Genomic DNA, 10,184 nt, shown 5'->3' with positions numbered 1-10,184 from the left:
TTAACGAAAATTTGCATACCACCTCTCAATCTTAACACCAAATGCAATGTTGATTCTTTTTGAATATTGTAATCTGATAAGGTTCTACCGTCTTCTAATTGCTTACCAGCAAAAATTAAACGTTGTTGATCTGGAGGAATACCTTCTTTGTCTTGAATCTTAGACTTAACATTATCAATAGTATCAGAGGATTCAACTTCTAAAGTGATTGTTTTACCAGTTAATGTTTTAACGAAAATTTGCATACCACCTCTCAATCTTAACACCAAATGCAATGTTGATTCTTTTTGAATATTGTAATCTGATAAGGTTCTACCGTCTTCTAATTGCTTACCAGCAAAAATTAAACGTTGTTGATCTGGTGGAATACCTTCTTTGTCTTGAATTTTGGATTTGACGTTATCAATGGTGTCAGAAGATTCAACTTCTAAGGTAATAGTCTTACCAGTCAAAGTTTTAACGAAGATTTGCATACCACCTCTTAATCTTAAAACCAAATGTAATGTTGATTCTTTTTGGATGTTGTAATCTGATAAAGTTCTGCCATCTTCCAATTGTTTACCAGCAAAGATTAAACGTTGTTGATCTGGTGGAATACCTTCTTTATCTTGAATCTTGGATTTAACATTGTCAATAGTGTCAGAAGATTCAACCTAGTTAAAAAGTTAGTAAATGAAAATGTGAAAAAAAGCACTTCACATCATTCCCAACCACTATACCCTTCTAAACACAACTGGACCCATCCAAAGCTCTTGTTGGTGTTTAGCGCGCCACCAACTTCATGAATCAAAACAACACAAAGATAACATGACACAACGCACGGGGTACAGCAACAGGAATGAAGTAAAAAAAGCTCAACATACTTCTAAGGTGATAGTTTTCCCAGTAAGAGTTTTAACAAAGATTTGCATATTGAATAGATGATTATTTGATATATTCTTGATGGATTAAAACAAGTGGAAAGTGCAACTTGAAGGGATGGCTGACTTGCCCCTTTTATATGTTTTGTACATAGTGGCAAACCGTGCTGCCCGAACCGATATTTCCTTTTTGGGCAGATAAGGACACAAAAAAAAAGAAACTCATAGAAAATTAATAAAGACGTAAACAATGAGTTTAAATACGAGAATTTAATTAAAATGAATTGGAAATTGAACGTTTTCATTAGAATTAGTTTATTATAATTATATTAATGCAATATTAGCTTTCTTCTAGAATTTGAACGGTGTAATTCCCATGAAAATTGAGCAGATGTCGGGTTTTGAAGGCCCTCCCCTGGAAAATATATCGGGATTATTCTTTCAACGGTCAGAAAGATGAGGTTTAGAAAAATGCTTAATTGGGATATTGTCCTGTGGTTTTATTCGTATTGGACGACAGTGAATCGTGACGTGGTTTATTTTGATCAATTGAATTGTAAATGTGATGTTCTGGAGATGTTGACAACGGTGATGCAACGTGGTTTTAGTAATATACCTTCTGGAATGTAAATGAATGACAAATAATTGAGTAGAATTTTGAAGCCCCTAAACGTTCTGAAGGAAATTTGTCAATTTGTTGCAAATGATTTCCCTAAAACCTTTTCAAAGTTGAGTGAAGGCTTTTCATATTAGTCAAACTTAAGATCTGGATCAATTTCTATGGTCCTATCTTCCTTTGAGGAGCTAATAAACTCCAATGCACTGAAATTCAGCATCACTCTTCTTCTATATTAGCCAATATACGTGAAATCTCATCACTCTGCCTATCCTTATGACCAAGTAAACCACCATTACTCTCCCAACCACGACTACCGCCAATGGAACGCTTTATATCCAAACTCTGCGTTCCTCTTTTGAATGGATTAAAACCATCTTCTAAAGCAGGAGACCCGATAGCTTCAACATCTGGTTCAACATCATGTCTTGTTATATCTAAAGAGGATCTTTTCCCATTTGCAGGCTGGGACATCTTATTTCTGTAAATATGATAGTTTGATCTCTTTTCCTCCAATAACTTGTCATCTTTCAATAGCTTTGATATACTTTTGGCCTTTTTTCTAATCTGTTGAGCCATATCATTTGAATCCTTCAATTGGAACTCCTTCAATGTTGAAATCAAATATGAATTATTTTGAATCCAATAAACAAATTCAATAGATCCAGCCAACATACAATATTGAATCACTGTGAGACTTTTCAAGATATGTCTCCAATTACGTGAGGAATCATTTATTCTCTTTACCAAGATGGTTATGATCTGTTTCAATTGCTTTGAATCATTTGTTAGGATGGCTAATTCGTTCAACTCGGATGTAGTTGGGCCAAATGAATCGTTACTTGTAGCTGCTTTGATCTTGATTTCTGCTGGAGTGGAGCTGATGTTTCTTATGGATCGTACTAGCCTCCTTGACATTGTATTTAGCTGAAATAATTGGTTCTTTGCCTTATCAAATTCTCACCCTTAATGTCTTTGTCCACGGTGTATTCGGTATCTTTTGTTTTTTCGTAGAGCATAATTTTTTAATTTTTTTTTGAATTCTTGACAGGTTTAAGGGCAACAAAATCAAAACAAAAAAATCTACAATAAAAATTAACATAAATTAAAAGCTCTTTTTAAAGATTTTGCATTCAATTATTTGAAATCTTGAATTGTCTAACAGACGAAGAGTCACTCACAATTGCTAGTTGGATCTCATCTTCTTTTGAATCATCAACTAAAACACCATCAACGATAGCACCGTCAATTTCAACTTTTAATGGATCATTCGTAGTTTTCAAAACCCATTCCTTACCCTTTTTATTGTATTGGGCAATCTCCACAGTAGAGTCACCAAGAGTGAAAACCAACTGTGAAGATTTATCAGTGATGATCTTGTGAGCTTTGTGAACCAATTCAATAGTCTCTGATGAATCTTTTCTTAAATCCCAAACTTTGATGAAATTTGAAGATGCAGAAGAATATGCACCGATTAACCAATACCCATTTGGCCCAAACTTAACATCTGAAAGCTCACTATTTGGAGTTTCTAACTTCTTAACAACTTCATTACTTCTTAGATCAATGATTGAGATTGTACCATCACCATCAGCAACTGCAACTAAGGCACCATCTGTATGAATGCTTGCACCAACAATATTGCTGTTCAATTTACCTTGAAATAGTGTCACTAAGGTATTTGTATCATGAAGGGCATATGTACCACTTTTATCAATTGAGAAAACCAAATTTTTCAAAGAAGGATGTGGTAAGATTGAAACTAGCGCCTCTTGATGGACGTTAACCCCTAATTTGACATCATTATTAATCATCAAATCACCTGTAGAAGCTCCAACTAATGTTGAAGTTGAATCATTATGTAAAACCTCTGTAATTATTGAAATGTTTTTATTCTTTATGATTAAATCATTTTTATGATAACTTTGTGATTCAACATCATAAACAGATGTGAGACCTGTACTTGAAGTTAAAAATACTTCACCACCAACAATACTGGAAGCAACGATTCTTTTATAAGGTTTACTTTCATGTTTACCAACAGCATGGATTGCACCCAATGGAGTGGTGATATTAACATTAACTTTATTCTTTTGAGCTTTGTGAATGGCAAACAATTCTTCATTAGCGCTTGTTATCAATTGTGCAATCTCTTCAGATGGCGCGGAATCTGTTAATTGAACATCATTGTCACCATTCGTAGTAACTTGTTCAGGTTCAATTGATTTCCCATTACTTATTGATAATGTTAATTCTTGTAATGCAGCTCTTGCTTCATCTCTTTGCTTTATCGCTTTTGAGGCAACCCTAACAGCAGCATCATGGTGGTATAGTGCAGTTGATAATTCTTTTCTTGTATCATCTAATTGTTTTCTTAATTGGAAAAGTTCTAATGCAACTGAATCCCATTCATTTTGTAATGAAGATAACAAAGAGGGTATTGAGTTCAATGTTGGTTGTCTTGGAGGTTGGTAAGGCGATACCTTAATCTCTATTAGTTCCTCGAGAGTTAATGGCTCTGAGTTTATTGGATCTTTATGGTGTTCATTAATGTATTGTTGTATTAATTCTTTTTCGAATATTGATCCACTCTTTGGGGAAACAACTGGGATTTTTGGAGGTAATCCAGAAACTAAAAAAGAGAGTATGTTAGTATGTGATTCTACCATGATGGTTCTGTAAGTTTCTACTTACTTGCACACTGCATTGCTGGTATTTTAGTCGTGTTATAATGAATTGTTGATTGATGTCTGTTTATTCATGTTTTTTTCTTTCCTGTAAAAAAAAACCATCATCGCGATTACAATCCGAGAGTAAAGGGATGTTTAGTTCCTAATTGGGAAGTCTAGATATGAAGGTATATTAAACCACAACATGAAGAGCAGTTGATCAGTAAAAGAGCGTTTAAATCAATAAAAACTACTATTAACAACTTTCTTTATAGTCCAGTGCTCAAATCCACTCAATTCTCTAAGAATATCTTTCCCCTTCCAAAGGTTTCTCCGTGGTCTCAGAAAACGCAGAGAAGTTGATAACGAAACAGTCTATCCAGTCAGAACACACTTTTACAAACACAATTCAGTATGGTTTCCTTTTGAAAATGACACCAAAAACGCGTCTTCTGTACCCATTTCCAAAGATACTCCACAATGAAACAATCTCTAACAATTCCACGTAAAAAGCGGTCTCTGCCAAAAACGTCTGGATCTGAAATTCTAAAGATCGAAGATCTCTGCGCTGGGAAAAAGAAAAAAAAAATAATCCAGCCAAACCAGAAATTGTTAAAAGCTACACGACCTTTGGAGCTTTAGGTGTACACGAGTCTAGATTGTTGTGCCAGAGCGGTAGATCAAATACCACTCTGCTGTTGTGCTATTACTGTTGCTAGTGAGGTCTATATATCTGCTTTCCAATATATCAACAACCGCTGTTCAACATTCCAAAGGTATAAACAAACGTGAATTATGTCAAGACAGAGAAACATAGCTTCTTCAGGTGGTGAAGGTAAGCCTGAACTAAGTTCGAGTGATGAAGAGCTACAAATTGACGTTAAAGAAAAATATAATCATCATTCTCAAGATTCCATCTTCACATCATTAAATCTTGATGAATCAAGCATCATAGACGGGGCATTTGAATTGTTCAAATTACTTATACAGACAATCTATTCGGTCTTACCATTCTTTATTATATTTTACCTATATTCAATATATCAAACAAATGAGGAACATTTCTATGCACCAGATTTCCCCAATTCATTACATTCAAGTTCAATAGATTCACTTAATGATATTGGTGTGGAATTTTATGATTTAGCAGATTTCAAATCAACAGGTAATGGTTGGCAAAATAATGAACGTGTTTTGTTTTTAGTTCCATTAAGAGATGCCTCAGCTCATTTACCAATGTTTTTCAGTCATATGAAGAATTTAACATATCCTCATAATTTAATTGATTTAGCATTTTTAATTTCTGATACTTCAGATTCTACAATCCCTGATTTGAAAAGTCATTTGAAAACAATCCAAGCAGATTCTGATAAATCAAAGAGATTTGGTAGAATTGATATTTATGAAAAAAATTTTGGACAAATTGTTGGTCAAAGTTTTAGTGATCGTCATGGGTTTGCAGCTCAAGGTCCAAGAAGAAAATTAATGGCAATTGCAAGAAATTGGTTATTAACCACAGCATTAAGACCTGATCATTCATGGGTTTATTGGAGAGATGCAGATGTTGAAACTGTTCCTGCTACAATCATTGAAGATTTAATGCATCATGATAAAGATGTTATTGTGCCAAATATTTGGAGACCTTTACCAGATTGGTTAGGTTCTGAACAAGCTTATGATTTGAATTCATGGCAAGAAAGTGAAGGTGGTGTTGAGTTAGCTGAGCAATTAGATGAAGATGCAGTTATTGTGGAAGGTTATCCTGAATATGCCACATGGAGACCTCATTTAGCTTACCTAAGAGATCCTTATGGTGATGAAGAAGTTGAAATTGAATTAGATGGTATTGGAGGTGTTTCAATTTTAGCAAAAGCAAATGTTTTCAGACAAGGTGCAATGTTTCCAGCTTTTTCATTTAAAAAACATGCAGAAACTGAAGCTTTTGGTAAGTTATGTAAAACTATGGGATTTAATGTTATTGGATTACCACATTATGTTATATGGCATATTTATGAACCTTCCACTGATGATTTAAAACATATGGAATGGTTAGCAAATGAAGAATTAAGACAACGTGAATATGAAAAGAATAAAGTTGTTTATGATAAAGCATGGAAATTAGCATTTGAAGATGTTAGTGATCAATGGCGTGAAGAAAAATTTAATGTTTTCAAAAATACTGATTTATCAAGATTAAAAATTGGTAGTGTTGATTGGGATGAAGTTGATGAATATCTTGCAGAAGTTGATGAATTTGAAGATTTAAGACATAATGGTGATAATGATGAAGATTTCTTAATTGATATGGATAGTACAAATAAAAAATTTGAAGAAAAAGTTTTACAAAGTTTAAATAATGGTCCTGTTAAATTTGGTCAATCTAAAAATGAATTTAAATTTGGTAATTATTATAAAGCTGATGGTGTTGAAAAGAAGAAACAATTGAAATTTAAAAAATTTGAATTTTCTAAAGAACAACAAGAATTTAAATCCAAGATTGAAGAATTAAAAGAATCAACAAATGATGAAGTTATTCATGAAGTCTATGATGCAGAAAATGATAAAGTTATAGTTGCAGGTGATCAAAATATTGAAAATGGTGAAGCTGATGAATTTATTGATAAATTAATAAGTGATAAAACTATTAATAAAGATAAACAATTATTTAATGATATGGAAAACAAGAAAATGAATAATGATGGAGAAGAAGGTGAATTAGAATTTAAATCTCAACAACCAATTAAAAAATTGAAAAAAGCTACAAAGACAGGTGGTGCTGCAAAGACCGTTGAAGAGATAATTACAAAGACATTATATGAAATTGATGAAGCAGGTGCTACAGTTAGTACTGTTTATCAATGGGGTCAAATTACAGAGACTCCAGCTGCTAAAGATGACTTGAAAGTTGATGTTCCAGTTGTTAAAAAGGCTCAAAAGAAGGTTGATGAATTAAAAGATGATTCTAAAGCTGGAAACGATGAATTGAAAGTTGAAAACTCTGAACCAAAACAACCATTACAAGAAAATAAAGGTGAAAAAGTTGTGAAAATAGCTATAAAACAAAATAAAGTGGAGTCACCAGAAATTAATGGTGAGAAGATTGGTGAAGTTGAAAAAGAACAATTAAAGGATGGGGTGAAAGGTGAAAAAGTTGTAAAAAAAGCTAAAAAGCCAAGTAAAGTGTTGAAAGAGAATGCAGGTGGTAAAGTGGAAGTGGAAAAAGCTCCAGAAGTTGTCAAACCAGAAGTTCATGATGCTGTTATATAATAATCCTAGACTACGTATCAATAATTTATAATATTTGTTTCTTTAATTCTCTAACATATAAATAAATTTTGTACTCTTTTCTATACATTGTGTATCATCATTTCATTCATTAATTTCATCTCTAATTTCATTCCATAACCAATTTCTCCATAATTCACCAGCTTGATTAAACAATTTTTCAAAATCATTACTAACATAATCACTATTATTCAATAATTTGGGATCATTAATGGTATTTAATTCATGAATTTCTTTGAATTTATCATTTGGTAATTTATTCAAGAAATTCTTAATTTCAAATTGATCAAATTCTAATAATTTTGATTCATTTTTTTGTAAAATTGCAATATATATGAAAACCAATTGAATTTGATAATCACATTGAGACCATTTCAATTCATTTTTTTCATCATTTGAAGGTTTATACCAAAATGCATCAGTTTGGAATTCAACATTCAAATCATTATCAAATTTAAAATCATCATCATTATAAAATTTCTTAAACCTTTTCAAAACTCTTGAATTATCAAAAAATTTATATTCAAAATTTGAATAAGATAATCTAAATCCAATTAATAAATCCCATAATCTCCCACGATCAAATTTATCGAAAACTTTTGCCCCACAATATTTAAACCACCATGTTAGCCATTGATTATTCTTATTTGAATTACTATTAACAATTTCCTCCTCTGATAAAGATTTATATAATTCTGGTAATAGTTTAGCAAACGCAATAAGGAAAAACCCAATTCTTGATTCAATATTACCAGATTTAAACAATAATTCTAATCTGTTTAAATTATTTGAAGATATTATATCAACAGTGTTTTTAGAATCATCTTGATTATGTTCTTTATCATCTGATTCATTTGAATGTAAAAGCACCAATACTAATCGTTCATAAACTTCAGCAAATGTCATTATGGCACCTTCATCCTGGTCCTCCTCTTGTTCAAATTGTTGTTCATCAAGACTAAACTCCTCTTCATCTTTTAAAGAACTCAACTGTGTTAAATGTTTATTATGAGGATCTTTTTGATTAATGACATCTCTCCCAATTAAAACATAATTTGAACCAGGGATTGGGGGAAACCATTCAGCTAAATTCAAAGCAATCCATGCGAAACCAGCATCATATTTTATGATAGCACCCCATTTTTTGAAAAATTTTAAAATTGAAGCTTCTAAAATCCTTATAATTTCTTCTTCTAATGCAGAAGTTTTATAATCTGGTGAGACATTACCATTATTATTACTATTGTTATTGTTATTGGGTTGTGAATTTTCATCATCTAAAATATTCCTTATTCTGAAATATTTCAATAATTCTGATTTGATTTTACCCTCGGGGATATCATTATCTGAATCATTTTCCACATTTGCACTTAGGTATGGATTTATAACATAAGGATGATATTTTAACAAGATTGGCCAAATTTTATGTCTTAATAAAGGTGGGATACCTTTTTGTCTAGCGATTAATGCTAAACCTAAATGATTATTCTCCTTAATGAATTGATTGCATAATGAAGTGATGTTTTTAGTATCTATTTGTAAATTGTATAACTTCTTCTTTTTGGAATTGATCTTTGGTGTTTGACAATTATTGCTCAAAGATGGTGATGACGGAGATGAATTTGAAGAAGAATTTGTTGTAGTGGAAGTTGAGTTGTTTGTCAGCGTTGATGAGTTTGATATACTTGGTTGTAATCGCTGCATTTGGTAGAATTTTTCAGTTGAGTTGTTGATATTGTTTTGTTGTTTATAAAATTCCATTGAACTAATGAACAATCATAACACTCTGGGGTAAAGAAAAAGGTGTAAAACTTTGGCAAAGGGGAGTGAGAAGTATGGCTATCACTGGTTTTCTAGTAGCAGCAATGATCTATTGATAGCACCGTTTTTATATGACTTTAGAGTAAATGCTTATGATTGAATAAAGACCCTCTGTTTTCGATTATGGGTCGTGTGGGAAGTTGAAATTTTCCGTTTTTTTCTTTTTGGATTTGTCAAATTTGAGCAAAAAGGCGTGTGACTGTGAGATTTTAGTGTGGTTTTAATAGGGGAAGGTAGTTAAGATGATTTGTATGGAGTGGTGTTGATTTTTAAATGGTGTGTTTATAGTGTAAACAAGTTTTGTAGTTGTTTTAAAAGAATTTGAGTCAGTTAAATATTTTCACTGTTTTTTTTTGTTCTGTGCTGCTTTTTTCCTGCGTTTTTTTCTGTTGGTTGTCAGGATTTTAGTTAAAGGTTGAAATTATTGAGAAATTATGGATGATTTTGATGGTGAAGGTATTTGAGATTGGTTATATTGGATTATTATGAGTAAATTGGTTAAATCCTCGAAATCTTGTTTTCTGGAGTCTTTTTTAATCTGGAAAGTGGTGATTTGATAATTCCATCACGGTCTAAATAATTTGATCATGCCTAGACTAAATCCGTAGGGAAAACTGCAAAACAATGAAAATACACATCAAAATACTCTCTGATAGTGGAAATAATCACTGGATATACACTATCCACTATCATTAACCCCATATTCACCTTTAAAACCATTGAATTCACACTAATATCGATTGTTAAAATCAATCCACCTCGGACCGTAGGTGTACCAATAATTTTTTTTGACAGGTTTAACCATGATTTAATAGCATACAGACATATTGAGAAGATGAACATGATGAATTTATTATGGAAATGTGGAGTATCCCAACCTCTGATTATGACATAAGGGGCCGATGCGCAAGACATGTACGTTGTACTCAATTG

The 10,184-nt window shown here is 32.1% G+C and overlaps 5 protein-coding genes across 5 annotated transcripts in view; 1 reads left to right on the top strand and 4 right to left on the bottom strand.

Annotated features, from left to right (window-relative positions):
- The window catches only part of UBI4 (ubiquitin), a gene marked incomplete at both ends in the record, with an annotated part of 2,615 nt that extends 1,704 nt beyond the window's left edge, over positions 1-911 (bottom strand). Inside the window, 2 exons of the mRNA XM_019183613.1 lie at positions 20-653; positions 864-911. Of these exons, the coding sequence (XP_019038505.1) occupies positions 20-653; positions 864-911 (682 nt within the window). The remainder of the gene's footprint in view (positions 1-19; positions 654-863) is intronic.
- A 458-nt stretch (positions 912-1,369) lies between these two features.
- ENT4 (Ent4p) lies at positions 1,370-2,394 on the bottom strand (the record flags this gene model as incomplete). Its single annotated transcript, XM_019184178.1, has 1 exon — positions 1,370-2,394. The coding sequence occupies one exon, from the start codon at positions 2,392-2,394 to the stop codon at positions 1,696-1,698; it is 699 nt and encodes a 232-aa protein (XP_019038504.1). The 3' UTR covers positions 1,370-1,695.
- Positions 2,395-2,609: 215 nt separating this feature from the next.
- PRP19 (E3 ubiquitin-protein ligase PRP19) lies at positions 2,610-4,497 on the bottom strand (the record flags this gene model as incomplete). The annotated part of the gene is made up of 2 exons (XM_019182765.1): positions 4,171-4,497; positions 2,610-4,108 (listed from the first exon to the last, which is right to left on the bottom strand). Exons 1-2 carry the CDS (start codon positions 4,181-4,183, stop codon positions 2,610-2,612), a joined length of 1,512 nt encoding a protein of 503 aa, XP_019038503.1. The 5' UTR covers positions 4,184-4,497.
- A 443-nt stretch (positions 4,498-4,940) lies between these two features.
- WICANDRAFT_31881 (ANP1/MMN9/VAN1 family protein) lies at positions 4,941-6,413 on the top strand (the record flags this gene model as incomplete). Its single annotated transcript, XM_019181894.1, has 1 exon — positions 4,941-6,413. A coding segment is annotated over one exon (1,473 nt), but the record flags the coding sequence as incomplete, so codon positions are not given.
- Positions 6,414-7,526: 1,113 nt separating this feature from the next.
- OCA5 (Oca5p) lies at positions 7,527-8,942 on the bottom strand (the record flags this gene model as incomplete). The annotated part of the gene is made up of 1 exon (XM_019180560.1): positions 7,527-8,942. A coding segment is annotated over one exon (1,416 nt), but the record flags the coding sequence as incomplete, so codon positions are not given.
- Between the last annotated feature and the right edge of the window lie 1,242 nt (positions 8,943-10,184).

Source organism: Wickerhamomyces anomalus (assembly GCF_001661255.1).
Source record: "Wickerhamomyces anomalus NRRL Y-366-8 unplaced genomic scaffold WICANscaffold_4, whole genome shotgun sequence".
Lineage (NCBI taxonomy): Eukaryota > Fungi > Ascomycota > Saccharomycetes > Phaffomycetales > Wickerhamomycetaceae > Hansenula > Hansenula anomala.
The sequence above is the reverse complement of the archived record's forward strand: the minus strand, read 5'-3'. Positions and strand labels throughout refer to the sequence as shown.